At 37.4% G+C, this 21,180-nt stretch overlaps 1 protein-coding gene across 3 annotated transcripts in view; it reads left to right on the forward strand.

The window, feature by feature from the left end:
* MCTP2 (multiple C2 and transmembrane domain containing 2) overlaps nucleotides 1-21,180 on the forward strand; it is a 258,383-nt gene that overhangs the window by 107,030 nt on the left and 130,173 nt on the right. For 2 of the 3 annotated variants that reach the window (XM_015143071.3, XM_077938743.1), the window contains exons 5-10: nucleotides 2,455-2,597; nucleotides 3,371-3,447; nucleotides 3,981-4,092; nucleotides 8,248-8,283; nucleotides 18,527-18,691; nucleotides 20,866-20,996. In XM_015143071.3, coding sequence (XP_014998557.2) covers nucleotides 2,455-2,597; nucleotides 3,371-3,447; nucleotides 3,981-4,092; nucleotides 8,248-8,283; nucleotides 18,527-18,691; nucleotides 20,866-20,996 — 664 coding nt within the window. The remainder of the gene's footprint in view (nucleotides 1-2,454; nucleotides 2,598-3,370; nucleotides 3,448-3,980; nucleotides 4,093-8,247; nucleotides 8,284-18,526; nucleotides 18,692-20,865; nucleotides 20,997-21,180) is intronic. The other variant, XM_015143072.3, reaches the window with a different exon arrangement.

The following is a 21,180-nucleotide window of genomic DNA, read 5'->3' on the forward strand; positions in this document are numbered from 1 at the left end:
TTGATGCTGAGGGACTCCATCAGGTCCACATGGCAGAACTGGTGACGGTCCCAGAATGGAGGCACCGTCTTTGGACTCCTGGCTTCATTCTCCTCGCCGAATACCACACTACCACAAGAGCCTCATTGTGTCTGAAGCTCCCAGTGAACAAGGTTAAAGTCCACCCATTCAGGTGTCATCTCATCATTTGTATAATCTGGGAGTTGCATTCCTGAGTGGCCGACCCCTTTTCAGAAGCTGCCTAGTTGAGATGTCACTTCCCTGACAGTGAGGCACTTAGGCTCAGAGAGAAAAATCACAATGTGCTCCCCCTTCTCTCAAATTTTCCCTAACAATTAATGCGGCACTAACTTGACACCCTCTTTCCTTGTTTGGCTTTGTAAACCCCGGTCCCTTTTTCTATTAATTCCAGACATTAATATTTTCTTTCACGCAACTGCCGCCATTCACCCGTGAAACAGTTTGAACATTATGTAGCTGTCAAGATGCCTGGGGATTACCCAGTATGCCTTGCCTGTGAGAAACTGACACCACTGAGGCCTAGTTTTGAGATGTTTATTTTGAGAGTACGCTGACAAGCATGAAGGCCTGATCCCAGAGTGGCAATTTCATTTAATTAAAGGCCTCTTTTTATTATAGTTTTCCCCCACTTTTTTATATATATATATCAGAATGATTGTTAAAGTCTGCCTCGCCAGAGGTGTTCTCTTCTGCTGTAGGAGGGAGGGGGTGGGCGATTGCACTCTCACTAGTGAGCATTTCTCTGAATGGCTGTGAATGCATTCATTTTTGCTGTTCTCAGAACTGCCCCTGAACACGGTGTGTGTGCGTGTCTGTGCGTGTGTGCGCATGCATGTGCATGTGCATGCCCAAGTTTAAAATAAAGACTGATGGGCTTCCACTCCTATGTTACCAAACTTAAAATGTGAGATTTGACTATGTATATGTATATATTTGCAGCTAATTTAATTTTTGTTTAAAGTTAGTACCCTGGCAATACTGCAAGGCTGACTTCTCAAAATCGTGCCTTACTTAATCTAGTAAGGCTTTTAAACCATGGCTGCTATTTTACTTCGTAGCGATGTTTATTTCAGTTCAAATAGCTGGGAAATGGAGTGCATTCCATTTTCCGTAATTTTTAGTACTGGAGTTAAATGGAAATAATAAAAGGAGCTGAAAAAAGAAAAGAATGAAGTGTAATGCATGATGGATATTAATGATTTGATAAATGTTGTGATAGAGTAGCCTAATTAATTTTTGATGTGATATTCCTAGACTATATTGGCTTGATGTTGATATCAGCACTTCATTTCAATAAATATTCTGGGGGCCTGTCTTGGGTACTGTCCAAGGCACAGGGGAGATCCCAGTGAACAGACCGGGCTCTTGGTCTTTGTATGCTTATTCACTGCTGTGTTTCAGAATTAGCTATAGAATCATAACTCCCCAAATCAGATTTTCTTTCTTTGTAGCGTTATCAGCTGGCCTTCATTTAGCTCCTCATTGGTTGCTCATTCATTTGTGCCTTCTTCATCCACCACTTACTAGGTAGTAATGAACAAGTGTATTCCAAGCGTTGTATCATGAGACGCACATGCATGTAACACACGCACAATACATAACTCATGTATTATGTTTTGCAGGCATTTTTTTTTTTTTTTTTTTTTTACTTGCATTGATCTGAAAAGTGTGGAGGAGGGTCTGCCATCAGCCCTTCTTTTTGCTTTGGGCAGAGTGACTGGAGGGACATTATTCATTTCTTTTGGCGTCTGTTTCAAAGCTCCCGGGGAGGAGCTGGGCAGGTCAGCGGTGTCAGTGCTGAGGCCAGCTGAGGGCCTGGCTGGTGTGGAGTTCAGCTGGCCTGGCTCAGACAATGTTGGCTGCTTTAGTGCAGGTGCGGGGAGGCAGCAAAGAATGGCAACTTTGTCAATTTAATCTCTTACGCCTGCAGTTTCACTTGTAGCCCCAACGTGCCATCTTTTGAGCCAGTGATTCCAGAGATTTATTTATTATGATTATATTTTCAAGTACAGGATTCTGTTGAATCAGCCATCTGGCTAAATGTTTGAAACTGATTTCTTTCATTTTGCACTGACTTGCTGCGGTTCCTACGAGGGGGTGGGCTTCCCCCTAGGACTTCTGACCTTGTTAGCTGGTGCTGGTAGATTTTACTTCTTGAATTTTTGTGACTAGTATAGGGGTGACCTACGAACAAAGAAATGAAACAAAAACTACTCAAGGAGTCCGTTTATATTCTACCACTAAAGGGAAAAAAGTATTATTCATTTATCCCAAACTGTTTCATATCTCCCTCTGTCCTCCACCTCCGAGGCCTTTAATCTCTGTGCAGGGAGACATTAGCCTGGGGAGTGGGGAAACGATCTTTATTTAGTGAAGGTCTCAGGCTTTTACATGTATTTTAAAATTCTGTCTTGTTTTCTTTTTCTTTTAAAGGCACAAGTGATCCTTATGTGAAATTTAAGCTGAATGGGAAGACGCTGTACAAAAGTAAAGTCATATATAAGAACTTGAACCCAGTATGGGATGAGATAGTGGTATTGCCAATACAAAGCCTTGATCAAAAGCTACGTGTGAAGGTAATCACAGATGGCTTTCAAATATGCTCCTTTATTAAAGACATTTCTCAGCAATTTCTCATGTCCTCTTAGATGTGAACTTGCCAAATTAATTCTTTTATTAGGACAGATTAAAATAATATAGAAGAAATTCCTTATACTATTTGTTGAAACTGTATGTTTCTCTTCGATCAATGAGATACACTCCAGTGAAAATTAGAGTGAAAATAATATCTACATTGATTGTATTTCAGTCTACCAAATGTGGAAGAATTATTACTGGTACTGCAGTGGCGACAAGTACTAAAGCCTTTCTCATTAGGAATATCTTTATACTTAATAGAGCTTCAAGCCACCAGTTGTAAGCATCAATTGCTACAACATCTGGGTTAAAACTGCATGAGTTGAGTGCAGGATGAGATTGCTATAGAAAATTTAGCAAATTTCTATTTAATTGGCAGATCTGCTCACTGTGGAAAATACTAAATTTTAATGACAGACTATTTAAACTACAGAGAGTGGTCCATTGTGCATAACATTTCGGTGGATATAAATACTGCCTTAAAAGAAATTATTGCTGTTATTTTGATCATAGCAGGCAAAATGGACAAGATTGAATAATTTTGTTCTCTGCGTTGGCTTGACTAAATTTCTCTTTAACTATACTATGCAAAGTATTTCAAGATCTGAAAGACTGATTTCAAAATTTCCAACCTATTGCGTTTGTTAATAATTTGATAAACTTGATTGGTTTACCATAATAATGTGTTAATTGACCTCTGTCCTCTTTGTAGGTGTATGATCGAGATTTAACCACATCTGATTTCATGGGGTCTGCATTTGTAATTCTCAGTGATCTTGAGCTTAACAGGTACCGTATTTTTACTTTTTAATTGTTATTGATGAATTTTAGAGGGAACTCACGATAATGTTAAATGGTGCTTGTTGAGGTCAAATGACAACAACAACATATCTAAACAAATGAAAGAGAACTTTAAAGTGTTATAACTCTCAGTGTATTTTTAAGGATTTTTGCTTTCTGGGTGCCAAATATATTAGTCAGATGTTAAATATTTTATAATGCATTGTAAAGTGTATATTGAATTTCATACTTTGATTTGTTAGTATTCAGTTTCATTAACATAACTTAAAATTAAAACAAGTGTTTACATTTTATTTGGGTGTTAGGGGAGGGGGATCATTTAACCAACTGTTGAATTAAGCAATGCCAGGTTCTCTACTCTGAATATAACTGTTTTATTTTCATTAAATTTTGTGCTTTCTTAACATTGTGTCTAATCCTTATTCAGAGGTAGGAGACTTTTGCCATAAGCTCTTGTTGCGTGTAGGTCAATATAGTCCTGTCAATAAGTGGTAGCATTGTTTGTTGCTTTTTGGTTGTAGAACAACTGAACATATTTTAAAACTGGAAGATCCAAACAGTTTAGAAGATGACATGGGAGTGATCGTCTTAAATTTGAACCTAGTGGTAAAACAGGGTGATTTCAAGAGACATGTAAGTGGGACCTTTTGTTCTTTTGAAACCGCTCATTTTGTCCTTTTGAAGTGGCTCATTGCAATTGTCCCTTGATAGCTAGCAGATGACTGATATATTTGCAATTATTTTAGGAGGGTTCAACATTTTATGGAATCTTAAAATATCTGTTTTTTAATACAATGCTCTTTGAGGCACCGGCAAGGAAATTGGTTAAGGAATTATTTCTTTTATGTTATTAAGATGATCAGGCTTACATTTGCAGCATTTTGCTTTCTTCTTTCACTTTTAGCTACCAAGTTTTCCATTGGGAGTTCTTTTGGGAAGATACAAATGTTAATGTTCTCTGGTCTAGTACCTGCAAATTTCTAGTTGATATAGTACCTATCAAAGAGGTCTGTTACATCAGTGAAGCATTAGATTTTGTCACAGTATGATTGGGACTCTTCTTATAAGCAAAAATGTGGATACAAATCATAATCTTATTTTATTTGGGATTATATCTAAGGCTATATTAGAACAAAAGCATCTTGGATTATGACTTATTTGAAAAGTATTTTTAAAGCCAATTAAAATACCTGTTTTTAAAGATGTGTTATCATTTAGCATGTTTATAATCCAATATAAAAATATGAAGCCTATTTATAATTAGGTCTCCAGTAATGCTTCTTGAATTGAGGCAGTGGGGTAGGGGAGGAGAATATTTTTCTTTTGATATCACTTATGCTTTTAGTTGTAGTTTTTTTGTGATGAAGATCATGATTGATTTACTAGTAAACTTGTAGAAGATAGTTTAAAGCAGTAAGAAAACTGTAATGTGCCTTTTCGGTTGCCTTTTCAAAGATTCAACTAAATATCTGCTATTTTTAATTTGAATTCCTTTTATTACTTCTTTTTCAAAAGTGGCACTGTTGGCACTTGGGACCTCAATAAAAGAGAGATTTTAATGTTAAAATGTCTTAAATTAATGTTGAAAATAAAAGTATTTTTTCTCACCCCACCTAAAGAAGTAGGGATTTTCTTTAGTTTCTTCTTCATCTTCACAGCATTGCTGCTGCATCTGTGACTCTGGGTTCAGTGTCAGTGATACAGTAGGTGACCGGTGACTTGAGCTGGGGGCCAGGTTATAGCATGTAATGTAAATAGTTATTTGTCACATGGTTGACAACTTGCCAGCTGCTATCTTCAAAAATTTTCTTATATATTCTAGTGGGGTTTATAAAGGTAGTTGATTTCTCCATGAAAATAGCTGCATATTCAAATGACTGCCTTTGTGAATTTTTCTATAGCACATTAGATTATGTTTCGCAGTAATATTGGCACTTAAAAGATATTTAATATTGTCAGAATTTGGAGTTTTAACATAACGCCATTTTAGTTTCAATTTATTTCAAATTGCAGAACAGTTAATACTAGACACAGCTTGGAGTTGTTTTTGTAAAAGATCTCAAAGAGACGATCTTTTCAGGGCTTAAGAATAGCCACAGTTTCCTCTCAGTGTAGGCCTGGTTTCCTCTGACTCCCCACCTCCCATGTTGAAGACTTTGTCAGAATGTCTGTCCTCTCACTCATGTGCTTCCTTATTTTCTTTTGTCTTTGTCTGGCAGAAGCCTAGTGTACAATATATTGATTATATATACACACACAAATATATTTTTATTCCCATATATATGTACACACACACATATATTTATCTTGTATATACACAAATATATATTTATCTCCATATATACACGAATTTATCTCCATATATACACATACATTTATCTCCATATATATACACATACATATATTTATCCCCATATATATGCATATATATTTATAAATGCATATATATCTCCATATATATACACACACACATATATATTTATCTCCATATCCATATTTATTCAAGTTGGATTTGTAAAGGTAGTTGATTTCTCCGTGAAAATAGCTGCATATTCATATAGCTACCTTTGTGAATTTTTATATCCATATTTATGGATATGGAGATATATATGTGTGTGTATATATGTGAATACATGTATATACACACCTATATACACATATATATGGATCCATATATACATATACATATACACATATATGAATATATACATGTACATATGGAGATAAATATGCGTATATATAACATATGTATAATGGAAAATAGAAAACTGCCTACTTTCTTCTGATTGATAGTTTTTTTCCATTTATATATTTGATCAAAGAAAATTAATTGAGGAATAATTTATTCTGGGCCATGTGTGATTATTCAGCTAACGGTGCATATTGGGAGCCCTTAGGGTAACATAGATTATCAGAATCTTTGTTCTTTTCATTGAGTTTGAGTTAATATTTAAAGAGATTTTTTATATTGGGATTTTAAGTGAGAATGACTAGCATTTGGGACTGGAAATCAATAGATTATTTAAGTGAGATAATTTGTTCATAAATTTCCATTTTAATTTAAACTCTGGTGGAGAGATTTCACTTTAAAGTCTCAGTTTTTTAACCCGTTTTTCTTCCAGTCATCTTTGAGGTAGCCTTTGTTGCTTTAGAACCAAGCTGACAAAAATCTCAGTATGTACAAAATGTTTATGAATTTACTCTTGTGTCCAGGGACTTAAATGTATATGAGAATGGTGCAAGCAGAAGGGAAGACATTGGCTAGAAGGCTGACAAACATGCTCTGTGTTCTTTTTCATGGCAAAAACAGGAAAAAATGTAGTAGCTAAAATTTTGGGCTCTGTTCTCAGACTGCCTGGGTTTGAATCCTAGATCCACCAGTGGTCTGGTTAATTCAAAGAATTATTTAATCTCTCTAAGCTATAGTTTCCTCATATGTGAAACAAGGATAAAAAAAGTGTTTTATAGGGTTAAGATCAAAATTATCAAATATGGTGCTTGGAATTGGGTAGAGACACTCAATATATGGTATTTGGTAGTATTGTAGGAAGTGAATAATAATAGTCATTTTCCATTAATTTATTTACATGCTTTGTTTTATATAATTGTTAAAAAAAAATCAAATGAGTTCCTGTATGTCAAAGGGCCTAAATAGTCCTGTGTACCTAAAAGATGGTAATTAATTTTGGTGGTTGGTTTGGGTGAAAATATCTGTCACTATTTCAGGAAAATACAAAAAAAAACCCCCAATATTAATATCCAGATAATAGTACCTATAACTCTGTTGTATGCTGAATGTTGAACTCACAATTTCACTGGGGGACATGTAATTAATGAAGAATATTATTCAGTCATTTCTGTACCAACATTTCTAGTTGCTGGTCAATGCAATGTAAGTGGATTTCCCCTGAAGACTATTAATTTTCTGGTTTCTAATGTATTGGGAAGACATATTGGCAAAGTGGACTGGTCATTTACCTAAAGGTATTTTTTTCTTAAGAAAAATAGTAAATGTGATCTGCTCAATTAGGTTTATAACTGAGTTGTAATCTCCCAAATGGATCCAAGTTGTAACAAACAGTTAGCTGGTTAACCAGCCAGAGTAGAGCTTTGCAGTACTGAATGGTGATAGGAGTAATGAGAGAGTTTTGCTTGGAGAGAATTTGTAGACAAAATTCAGCAGCCTTAGCCTGACAGAAGAGAGATCAAAAGAGAACAGTGGTGAAGTTTCTTGCTATTTAGAAATTTTATTCCTTTTCCTTAGATACTGCATTAGCACATTTTCTTAATTATGCAATACTTATTCATATTTTTTCTATTGTTTTGAATCCTGAGATTTACTCAAAGTAAATGGAATTATTTTTTTCTAGCATCTAAAACTATGGAAACCTAAACATCAACTATTAGTAGTCATGAATTTCTTAAACATTTTTATAATATCTGAGTATTTCAAGCAGAAGAAACCTTTCTATTTTTTTAGAGAGAAAAATATGTTGTTTTAAGATAATTTTTAAAAATGTACTTCCAAAGATTGAACAGCATTTTTATGTCATTGCTTTTTCATACTGAATATTTAGAGAAAATGATATAACACAACACATACATGTGATTTTTGATGTTGTTTCTATTTTCTTCCTCATATGTGCTTTCTCTGTAACCTCAGAACTTGAATATTAATTATCTGAATGTAACCTGGACCATCTAACATAATATAATTACATTGATAATGATTCTATTTTCTTCTGTTTTATTTTGCCATTTTCACCATTCCACGGACACAATCTTTAGCGTTGGTCAAATCGGAAGCGATTAAGTGCCAGCAAGGTAAATATACTTTTTTTTTCTTTAGATCATTTGGTTAAAAACTTTGTCTTTGTAGCAAACACAAATGACTACATGATAGATATTACCCAGCCTTTACGTCGAACAGAATTATTTTCCTCTTTCTGCTGTTATGAATAAGAAAACAACCTTCCTTTAAAAATTTTATTTAATAAGGGTGTTGCCAGATGTTTGAGCTGACTCTTGTTTTAGTGGTGACATTTTATATGTACTGGCCATGTTAGAGTGTTACACTTCATTAAGCTTGGATTATTTAGAGTTTAGCATGGTTAGATTTAGTCCCTTTAGGAAGTTATTTGCCATGAGATGGAAACTAGCATCGGTGTTGTAGGAGCAATGTAAAGATTGAAAGAAATATGTAGTATACTTTTTAAGTCTCTTTAATGTCTTTTGAAAAAGCCATTTATATCTTCAGTAAAATTTCCTTTAAAGCTTTCTCATGAATTGCTGATTTTTAATTTTTTACATTGCTAGAATCTTTTTAAGCAATTATACAATTCTGTCTGATTTATAAAAGGTGCAAGAATGCATTATTAATTTATGAAGTTATTAAAATAGCCAATTGTAACATAAATGACTAAATGTGAAAATTAGTGTAAAAATCAACACAACAAAAAAGTATTTATAACTTAATTTAGCAGCACTGCTACTTTGTAAGGAGAAATAACAAAATAATTCCTATGAAGTGATGCAATTTTGAGACTATTCCTTCAGTTTCTGAATTGTGGTGGTGGTGGTGTGTGTGATCGGAAGATGTACAGATGATCTCAGTGAATGCCTGTATTTGCACACACACGTACATGTGCATACAGATATGCCAGCTCTGATTTCTAATGTCACTGTACCTCAGTTGCTTATTTCTCTACATAATAAGGAGTTTGAAACTGGGGGCACTTCCAGCTCAAAGGCTGGAGTTTGGATGCAGATGAGAGACCGTGAGAGAGAGAGAGAGAGAGAGAGAGAATTTTAAACTGACTTTTACTAGTCACTTAAGAAGTAAGCAAACTTTAAATTTTGCTTTTGAAAATATGCAGGAAACAAAGTTCTGACTCATACTTACTAAAATATATACCTTTGCATTTTGAACACTTTAAAATAATTGTCGTAAGGTGTTTTGTTGCCATATGAGTTCACTTGGTTCCCAAGACTCTGTTTCTTTTTAGTAATAAAATTAATATTCAAGAAATAATAACATGGAGCCATCTCAAAAATTCCTTCAACGTTTGCCTTATTCCTTTATAGTCACTAGAGGGTAGAAGAACATCATTTCTCACCACAGGACAAAGCCCAGCTCTCACTCTCCCATATTAAGAGTTTCTGTAACCACCCAAAGCAGTAAAGTTTCCCAGAATGCTTTGGGGAAGCCTGACAAAGCAGTATTTTCTCGTTTATTGATTCTGCTCCTGCACTAAAACACTGGTACTGTACATCAATAACCATCTTTAGTTAGGGAGCTTTGGTCTGTGGAAGAGCACTGGCAGTTTGTGGAAGAACATAAAGGCTAGAAAGAAAAATTGTGAGCTTGGGGAATATTGGAGTCTAGGGAGGACAGGAGAGGTTATGGAAGAATGGCCAAAGGAATGAGGGGGGATAGAAAAAATGTTGACGACCTGGATAAAGTTATCAAAAATATGAAGCAAACAGAAGATCCCGGAGAGCAGTATTTATATGTATACTTCAGAGTTGTGTCTTAGAACTGAGCTGTTTGTCTTTTTTTGCTTTTTTCCCATCACGGTAGTTTCTCGAATTTGACTTCAGTGCACTGGGCTCAGGGATATAATACACGCCCATCCTGAGTATACATGTTTAATAAAATTCTAGATAAATAAAGTTCACTTTATTAATTTTTGAAAGCTACTATCCTCTTATTCAAGGCATGCAAGTTGTATTTTGCTGAGAAATTTCAATTATGTTGAATTTTTGCTTCTGAGAATGTACAGTTTTAAAGAGAAAAGTCAGGTAGTGTCTGATTTGGCTTATGGAAATTAGTCACATGGAGACTTTATAGACACTTGATTAGCGATCTGTAAAAGTAGTTAAAATACCCTGGTCGGCCTATCTTTTGGTATTTTTAAATTATAAGGTTCTATTTTAGGATTTCCATATTGTATTTAATATTATGTAATAATTTAACATAAAGAAGATTACTTGGCTTTGAGTATTAAAAATTTTACTAGTCCTAAGTAATGTACTACCTAAAAATATCATTGGCTTTTTCACCTGAATCTTTTTCTTATAATAACTTTATTTAGATAATTTCTTCTTAATGCCATACATCTATAATTTTGCATCATCCAAAAGGTTCCTGAATGGTCTTTGTAGATTCTTTTTTTCAACTGTTTTCTTACTATTTGGCCCTGGATTTCAGTATAGTAAATACAAGGAGATTGCCTTTAAAAATAGGTTCAGGTTTCACGCAAAAGCCTTTTAAAATGGGCATTTAAATAAGAATTGGGAATTTGATTTAGTAGAGATGAGTTAGACACCTAGTTCTCTTTATGTATTTACTATATACAATCTTTGGTGTGACCAGATTTGTTTCCAAGCCTTATTTCCCTCTTTTCTAATTTGTGTAACAATTCGAGAACTAAAAAATATTAACAGTGGTTATTTACCTTACATCAAATAGTCTAATATAAAGACAAAAAAGCAATGATAAAAATGGCTTTGACAAATTACTGATTGTGTTCAGAAACTGCACATATTCTGTTTCTCTCTCTCTCTCTCTCACACACACACACACACACACACACACACGCACCCCACACAACCCCTGCGATTATTTGGGTGTCTATAGGTGTTACGTCTGACTACAATGGCTATTTAGTTATGGATTATCTTTACTTTAGATGAATTTTCACCGAGATAATTAGGTACTCTTACATAGCCTCTCTTTTGACTCTCTGTTGTATATATTACTATGTCTGCTGTCTAAAGTAAGAAACATGACTTAGACTAGCGTAATTTTTTTTTTTCTGCATGAAATTAATTGACTAGTAGTGCCGATTGTTGGCCTGTTTGGTTTTATATTCTTTTATTTTGGTTCCTGTCTGTTATTGCAGAGGCTGACCTCTGCAAGATACATTCTCTAGGCACTCCTATCAGCTGGCCTCCACCTGGCTACGTACGCTGAGAGGACAGTCATAGCATTTGGAGGGAATCAATCTCCCTTCCCCTCTCCCTCTCCTCTCTGCCTCTCCTCTCTCCCTCTCCGACCCCCTCTTCATCTCCACCTCTCTGTCTACCTCTCCCTCTACCTTTTTCCCCTTCCCCCCTCCCCCTTCCCCTCCCCCTCTTCTCCCCTCCCTCTTCCCCCTTCCCCTCTTCTCCCCTCCCCCTCTTCTCCCCTCCCCCTCTTCCCCCTCCCCCTCTTCCCCCTCCCCCTCTTCCCCCTCCCCCTCTTCCCCCTCCCTCTCCATCCCCCTCCCTCTCCATCCCCCTCCCCTGTCCCTTGTCCCCTCTTCCCACCCCCCTCCCTTCCCCCTCTTCCCCCTCCCCCTCCCCCTCTTCCCCTTCCCCCTCCCTCTTCATCCTCCTCCCCTGTCTCCCTCTCCCCATCCCCCTCGTCCCTCTCCCCTTCCCCCTCGTCCCTCTCCCCTTCCCCCTTCCTCCTCCCCTTCCCCCTTTCCCTCTCCCCCTCTTCCCCCTCCCCTCTCCCCCTCTTCCCCCTCCCCTCTCCCCCTCTTCCCCTTCCCTCTCTTCCCCCTCCCTCTCCATCTGCATCCCCCATCCCCCTCCCCTCTTCCCCTCTTCCCCTCTCCCCTTTCCCCTTCCCCTCTCCCCCTCTGACCCTCCCCCTCTCCCCCCTTTCTCCCCTTCCCCTTCCCCCTCTCCCCCCTTCTCCCCTTCCCCCTCTCCCCCACCTTTTCACCTTCCCCCTCTCCCCCTCCCCAAAGTAGAAGGAGGATGAAATGAATGGAAACATTTCAGGATAAAATAATATGAAATATGATAAGATCTCCAAACTATTTATTGTAGGGCTCCAAACAGCTTGCTTTTCAGTGTGTCCCCTGGACCAGCCGCAGCTGGTAATGGTTAGAAATCCAATGTCCTGGCTCCCATCTTAGACTTCTTCAATCAGAAACTCTGCGAATGAGGCGCAGTCATCTTTGAACAAGCCCTCCAGGTGACTGTCAAGCACCTTCAAGTTTGAGAAGCACTGGAAAGAACTAGGATATAAAGAAAGATGCTGTGAATTGTAGGAGAAAAAGCAAATGATGTAAGGAAGGGCAGGCCTTGGAGGCCATGCCTCTGGCTCCTAACCAGAAGGTGATGGAGGTGGGCTGGGATTAAGGTAAGGCAAGAGAGGTACTCTGGGTGCAAAACATAAAAGGGCATCCGGGACAGGGCATGGTGGCTCACACCTGTAATCCCAGCACTTTGGGAGGCTGAGTCAGGTGGATCACTTGAGGTCAGGAGTCCGAGACCAGCCTGGCCAACATGGTGAAACCCTGTCTTTACTCAAAATACAAAAAATACTCCTGTAGTCCCAGCTACTTGGCAGGCTGAGGCAGGAGAATTGCTTGAACCTGGGAGGCAGAGGTCACAGTGAGCCGAGATCACGCCACTGCACCCCAGCCTGAGTGACAGAGTGAGACTCTCTCTCAAAAATAGTAATAATAATAAAATAAAAGGCATCCAGGCTGATGCACCAGCCCTGCACTTGCAGGACCTGGAGGATGAGCCCTGTACCTCACTGCTTCACACTATACCCATCCCTGGATAGGGGTGCTTATAAAGTATTTTAAGTAAGAGATATAGAACAGTAGAGAAGTGAAGGCTAGCAGGATTATACAAGTAATTCAAGAAATACAAGACGATTAATACTATTGCACATGAGTCCAACATTTAACTTTGAGCTTCCTGCAGGTCAGGGAAAAAAGAAAATCTTGTTGAATCACATGGCCTTTGTTGTTGTGTTGTTTTGTCTCCTTGTTTTTTTTTTTTTTTTTTTTTTTTTTTTTTTTAGTAGTAGGAAATGCATTAGAAGCATTTCCCTGGTCCTAAAATCTGAGAGTCATTGGGTATGTGCAGTCTTTAACTATTTTTTAAAATCTTCTCTTAATCCAATTTTTATTTTTAAGTACAAAAATTGAGTGACAATTTTATCTTATAATTTAAAAATATTAAATTTAATGCAAAGCTTTTATAGCTAATATATTGTGCACAGATTATTTATGTCTCTGGAACTGATACCATTTTTATCTACAAGTATAAATTGCAACTTCTGTGGACTTTTTACATGTGGGAAATTTAAAAGGTTTTCTTTATATTCTCATGCAAGGATTTCTGTATAGTTCTAGGACAATTTATGGGTCCAGTATCCTCTTCAGATGATAGAGAGGAGCTGCAGAGAAGAATTTTCCCTGGAAGCCTGTTCCATGGATGTATGGATCTTCTCATGTCATGCAATAAAAGCTGTTGACAAGGAACAGTAGTTTTACATGTTGAAAAAGCTTGAAAGGAATATTTCACTGAAACATTTTATAGGCTCAATGTTTTCTCTTTAGTTTTCAAAGCAGTGGTCAACATAGTTGGAATCTGACTTTACTCATTTTTCTTACGAAGTTGATTTTTTTAAATGCATTTGTTTCCATTGGCTACTTTCTTTCCCATAATGACTTAGGAAAAACAATTAATGAGAGTCAAAATGGGATTTATTGGCACCATGGGACCACTGATATGTTTATACTTCTGTCTGTGAGACTATGTATGGAGTACCAGTACGTTATTTGACACCTGGCAGGTATGCTCTGGCCAGTGCCTTTTCTTACTGTCCTCTTTATTGATTGATTCATTGGTTTTTTGTTATGTGCAAGAGAGTATTTTGGGGTATTACTTGGCATGGTCAGTTCTGGAGTGCCACCTAGTTGAATGTAATCTTGCTTTTGATGGCCACAGGCTGTGGCTCCAGTTCCTGACTTCATGCCCTCCTTTTAGGATTTCTTTCCTCCTGACCTCTCTGCCGCTCTTCCTGGCCTGGGACAGATAAGAGGCACCAAGCTGACCTGTCCATCCTCCTTCAGTTTCCTTTGCAGCCGTGCCAAAGTTTCCCCTTTTGGGATACTGGAATTCATATCACTATCTCCCCAGCCTGTCCCCAGGCCCAAAACATCAAATAATGCATGCCACCAAACTGTAGTCCATTTCGTGTATTCCAGCAATGACAGTACATTCACTGTTTTTAGAGTTTGTTCCTAGATCAGAAACTTAGGAGGATTCCCTACCTGTTTGAATCCACTGGGTACAATTTTAGTCTCACTCCAAAGTTTCTCCCCTTCCTGCCTTGCGATGGTCATGAAGGAGTATATTAGTGTGTTCAAAACTCTTTTACAGAAGTTAATATGTTTCTAAGTGGCACAGCACACCTTGTTTTCGCTATTAATAACTAGCCAGTGTGCCTCAGATGGAAGTCACTTTTCTGTTTTAGAAGAATGGGTGGGGATTCTGTGAGGTGGGGGCTGAGAAAGGGAGAGCAGATGAATGAATCAACATAGGAATAGCGAAAGGTCTGATCCTTTGGGAGGAAGGAGAAAAATAACAAAACCCTGATGTACTGTATTGTATCCATTATATCTGCTGAGAAATTAGGGTCAGGGCCCCGAAACTTTTCACTATCTCTTGGTGTCTGTTTCAGTTCAGGTGGGGTGGGTTTCCCCTGTGATGGGTCATTTCCTCCTCTCCTTTCACATTCCAGGCTGCATTAAGATGACAAATTTCATGTATAGGCTCGGGCACAGGCATGAAAACCTAAGCTATTCAGCTGAGTGAGTGCAGATGAGTTGATTTATTGTGGGGGAAAAAGGGGTGTTTGAAGAGCACAAAAGACTTTTGCGAGTCCAGCTCTGCAAGGAAGCACACATTAGATAGCCCAGGCCCTACCCCAGACCCCAGACTCCCTGGTCTGAGGCCTCATCAAACCTATCAAGTATGGAAGAGAAATGTTAAAGTAATTAAGAGACTTCTTTAAAGTACACACACCTCCTCCAGAATGTGTGGATCACAGATGAAACTTTATTTGAGAAATAACCTTATAGCGGTTTGCAGAAATATTTGGGGTGTAATAAGTAGAATAAAGGTCTTGTGTTCTTTTCTATCTGTGAACTCTGCAATAAATACTTCTGCCCTCCCTTTAGGAGGGGGGAGAAAAAAATCTTGGACAGCAGAGAGCAAGTCCATCAGATCAAACATGACTGCGTTAAATACTAAAATGTTCAAAGTCCGACTGAGATAGATAAAAGCTTTGATGGAAAGTGGATATTTCCCAGGGACATTACAAGCAATAATCCAGATGTTATGGTGTAATGCAACGAGTGTCCGTGGATAGATCAGGAGCTCCAGCCAAGTCGCGCCTGATACAGTCCTCAGCCTTGCCCTCCCATGCTGTTCCGCCATATGGAACCGATCTCTAGGCCCCCTTAATAACCAGCTTTGGATTCCATTTTCACAGAGCTCATAGAGCTAAGTGGAGCTGTTTTATGGACAAGTTAGATAGAAGCCTTTCCAAGATAAACATCCAATTTGAAATTAGGACATACCAAGCCGCAAAATTATTTTAGGGCATATTTCATGGAAGTGCTGCCATTTTTCTTAAGCAATTGCCAGACTGTAGGATGCCCTTTGATCCTTTGTGGACGTTACTCCCTTTTTTATAAAAAGGATTTTGAAATAGTTGCAGTGTTTAGGGAGGAATATATCTGTCGGAACTTTGAAGCATGGCCGTGGGACAGGTCATGCTTTAGCTTGTTGGTTGGCAAATCAAACTTTAAGAAGAAAAAAAGCAAAAGGAGGAATTGCAGCAGGATATATGAATCAAAATCTCATTTTTGTTTTAAAGGTAGAAGTTTTTAGCCCATATATCTAATAAGCTAGAAAATGTATTAAGTATATCAATATCTATATAAATATCTATAGATATATGTGCATATATGCAGATATATCTATTTATATGTTGTGATGGTATGTGTTTATGAACAATACAAAAATTACCTAATTTTAACTGTTTCATAAACCTTTATTGAGTATGTTATATCCGGAATATATTATTTTTATATATAATAACAATAATAATGATCATATATTATTCTGGATGGAATATATTCAATAATAAAGGTTTATGAAATAGTTAAAATATTCCTATACATATATTCCCATATATATGTGTGTGTGTGTGTATATATATATATATGAAGTAAGAAGGAATTACTCCTGTTCACCAGAGAAGAGGATATTTCTTTCTTTTCAAAATTATTTCCTCATTTGCTCCTTCTGTTCTATCTCACCACCTGCAAAACCTGTGTGTGTGTGTGTGTGTGTGTGTGTGTGTGTGTGTGTGTGTGTGTTTGTGTGTATGTTTTAAGAGAAAAGTCACATGGATATTTATATGGTTAGACTTTGTGTCCCTACCCAAATCTCATCTTGAATTGTAATCCCCGTAATCCCCACTTGTCAAGGGAAAGACCAGGTGGAAGTAACTGAATTATGGGGGTGGTTTCCCAGTGCTGTTCTCATGATAGTGTGTTCTCATGAGATCTGATGGCTTTATAAGCGACTCTTTCCACTTCACTTGGTACTTCTCCTTCCTGCCACCTTGTGAAGAAGGTGCCTTGCTTCCCCTTCACCTACCACTGTGATTAAGTTTCCTGAGGCCTCCCTAGCCACGCTGCACTGAGTCAATTAAACCTCTTTCCTTTATAAATTACCGACCAGGCAGTTTTTTATAGCGGCATGAAAATGAACTAATACAGATATGAAGTTTGGGAATATGTGTTTTCTTAAATGTATTTTGTTTAAGGTTGTCATAAATGGTCAAAATACCTAGTGTGGCATTGTTGCATCATTTATTAAGAGTCTTGGAGTGGCCTGGGTTCGATGAGGTAAGCTGGTCTATAATGACTATGGTACTGACATACCATTTGTTGTGATAAATTGTGACTAACTGGTGTCCGAGCAAATTGGTGTCTAAATGATCTGGAAGATATAGCGAGTGACGACAGGAATGAATATATAGTGTTAGAAATTCATTGCTCGGCGATGATGCTCAGCACCATTTACATTCTTCAGCCCATTTATTTCTCCTTCAATAAAGAAGCCTATGCTTGTGTTATTTCACTTATTGAACGGACAACGTAAATGAACTCTGCTAACTAAATGCAGCGTGTGGATCATGTGGGGATCCCAATTCAGACAAACTAGCCATAAAAAGGCATGGTTGAGACCATCAGGGAAATGTGAATATGCACTGTGTATTTAACATGCTAGACAACTTATGGTTAATGCCATTGAGTGTGATCATAGCGGGATTGTTATGTAAAAACAAATGTGGATTTTGCTTTAAGATATTTCAACTGGAAAAGAATGAAGGTATAGGTAAAATAACATTTGCAAGACAGTGAATCTGGTGATTAAGTACATGGAGATTTATTATACTCTTCTCTTTACCTTTGTGTATGTTTGAACATTTACATAGTGGAAATTAAAAAATGAAGTGTGACTACTCTATTTACAACTTATAACAGGACATTTGCCTTTTTCCTCTAAGGTATGTATGAGTGGTTGTAATATAATTTAGCAAAGGTAATAAGAGTTAAGTTATTGAACCCCTCCTGGGTCCCAGGTGCAGTGAGATGTACTTTATATACTCCCTTCCCTCCCACCCCCACCCCAGGTCTGCAAAGCTCATTTGGCCAGCTAGGCCACTGAAGGCTCTGTTTGGAGTAGTGAATCTTACGTGGTCTGGGGCTTTTGGCAGTACCCCAAGGAATAAAGAGAAGTGGAGACAGATTCAAATGTGAAAGATAAATTCAAAGTCATTATTTCTGAATGCCCAGAGATATTTTGCTTCCTTGAAAAGCAATGCCTTGTTCTTGTATAATATCTGTTTCCCAGAATGCCTTTCTTCCTCTCACACTATTAAAATAGCTAAAGGCCCAGTTGAAGGAGTCCCTCCAAAGAGCGCATCTGGGTGGGAGTACAGGCCAGTGCCAAATCAAAGTGTTGCATATACTCATCCTTCACTATATTATTACAACTCCAAAGCTTGAGAAGGAAGTCACATAACTGTGACAGCAGCTTTTCAAAACCAATGAAAAATAACACTTTTCACCACGCAGGGAGGAATTTTTTTTTTGTAATCAAATATTGAAAGTTGGAATTCCTATGACCAGCAAAGTCACTCTTAGGAATTAGAAGCAAGTTTACATGTCATCTTTATTTTTTGCTTTAGTCCTCTTTGATACGCAATCTGCGGCTCTCTGAGTCCTTGAAAAAGAACCAACTCTGGAACGGGATTATAAGTATAACTTTGTTGGAAGGGAAGAATGTCTCAGGAGGAAGCATGACAGAGATGTTTGTCCAGTTAAAACTGGGACATCAGAGGTATAAAAGTAAGGTAAGTTCTATCTTTCCATAAGGAGAACAATATATTTAAAATAAAAAAAATTAAAAATTGTTTCCCACTTTAAATTTTACTAAAGTAGAAGTAATTTATGTTTAGCCCTCCTAACTATATTAAGGAGCAGAAAACAAAATAATTGTATAGATGCAGTCAATTAATGTGGGTATTGTATTAATTGCTTAGTATAGTTTATTTTAATTTAGTAACTCAGCGCTAGAGAAAGCTTATTAAATCATAGATTTGAATGTGTGACTTATTTTCATTTTGAAAATAAGAAAATTATGTTTCATAGAATGCGGGAAAAGGATAAGTAAGAGTTTTCAAAATGCTACAAAAATAGAATAGCATAATACATGATATTTGGGTTAAAAATGTGAGATAATTAAAAATATTTGCTTTCTCTTGCTTGCTAGTCTTCACACCAAAAATAGTATCTAGTGCTGCTGTTTTTTGCTGTGATTAAAAATAATAAACTATCCAAAGTATGAAAAGTGATTTATTTTAAACAACCACAATGGCATTTTTAACTGTCTTTAAAAGTAATTCATCTTATTCTGCTGATCCAAATTCCATTTAATTTTTAATCTTAGTAATTTGGTGTGGATTTTATTTCAAAAACTATAGTCCCTAAACCATGATAATTAATTAGTTTTACATAACTGTCAGACAGGAATATTTCCTATGTTTTATGGATTGAAGGAGCTCTGGTGTACTTGAAAGTTACATCACTTGCCAACAGTCACATAGGAAGAAAAATCAGTGGACACTTTTGAAAATATAACCGAGGATATTTCTAGCATCGAGGACATAGCAGATATAGACAAGTTGGAAAATGATTTAGGGAGGCAAGAGGTTGTGCGCACTGCACAGTTTTCAGTACAGAATCAAATATTAGATGTCATTTACTCTAGCACAAAGTAGAGAATTGAGGCTCATGTTGAAGAATAGTTTATAAAAAAATGTGAAAGTTGAGGGCGCGTTAAGACAGAAGTATGCAGATAATTATTTTAACCAGGTAATTTCAGGCTTTGCCTCACAGTGAGGGTATCCAGAATAACCATATCTCTCTACTAAGATTCCTTTAGCTTGCCAGGGTCGGGCTAAGGATTTATGGAAAAATTATTCATCACTAAGCACACTTAGCCCTTTGGACTAAGGTGAAGTGTAGAATTAGTTCAGTATCTGCTACATTCACCCTTGGGGAATACTGCATTTAATTTGTGGTCTAACAGGGTTTTCCTTTTTATTTTTCTCTCTCTCTGGTTTCTAAATTTTGTGATCCAGTATATTAAGCCTGATGTGAAAAACAACTGAAATAATTTTACATGACATTGGCTACAGCCGAGGTCTGAGTTCTCTATGTTTTTCTTATGCAAGAATAGTTGGTACCGGGATTTAATACATGACACTGCACCCCTAGAGCCTAATACTCTGGGACCAACATTCTTGCTTACTTTGTATTCACAAATTTAATCTCTATGTAAAGGAAACAAAAACGAAAATCCTGCCAATGAACCAAACATAGAAGCAGTTTGAATCACTTTTGAAGAACACAGAAACACTTGTGGAGTTTTCATGTCACTCTTGTGAATTTTTAGGTTTGGCTGCAGTGGAATTTCCTAGTCTTCCTCCAATCCTAGTGACTGGATTCACTAACTTTGGATTTAAAAATAGGTGGCAATATATAAATCATGGGTTTCTCATTTAATGCATCTGACAGATGTTACTTAAGACCCCAGACTGTTAATGTATATAGTTGGTAAGCTAGCACAGAATGGATATGCCAACAAAACTGTTACTTGCATTCAATTGAGCAATTAGTACAATCTCCTATGAGAGAGACAATTGGAAGGTGTCTGTTTTGATATATGTCCACTGTGTATGTGTGTGTATACATAATTTATGGTTTCTTGTGAGGTAACAGTATTCTTTGTAACTTGGTGGATAAATTATTGGATCTGGGGGGCAGCTAAGAGAGTAGTAATGTTTTGCCAATTCTTGAACCCACCAAGTCCCTTTCATTCATTCTAAAAAGGGAAGTTTTCCTTTATAAGGGGTGAGGTCCGTCATCTTGACTCCCTGCAGTTTAATGATGAAATTAATGTGTAGCTTCTGTAGCAATGAATGACATTTTAAGAAAATAAATATTATAACTGCATGTTTTCTAGACACTGTGTAAGAGTGCAAATCCGCAGTGGCAGGAACAGTTTGACTTTCACTACTTCTCTGACAGGATGGGCATTTTGGACATTGAAGTGTGGGGAAAGGACAGCAAAAAGCATGAGGAGCGTCTGGGCACGTGAGTCCCCTCTGCTTTCCAGTGGCGGGAGCATGTTTCTGCATGGGGCTGGTTCTGAGAGGTGATCTCTGTGTGTTAGGGCTGAGGGCACTACCTTGCATCCCTCACCCCAGAGTGCCAGCAGTGAGCTGGATGGCCAGTCCTAACTGGGGGAAAGATTGCTTTTCATTTTTGTTTGTTTAAT

The sequence above is a fragment of the Macaca mulatta genome, chromosome 7 (genome assembly GCF_049350105.2).
Source record: "Macaca mulatta isolate MMU2019108-1 chromosome 7, T2T-MMU8v2.0, whole genome shotgun sequence".
In the NCBI taxonomy this organism is placed as follows: domain Eukaryota; kingdom Metazoa; phylum Chordata; class Mammalia; order Primates; family Cercopithecidae; genus Macaca; species Macaca mulatta.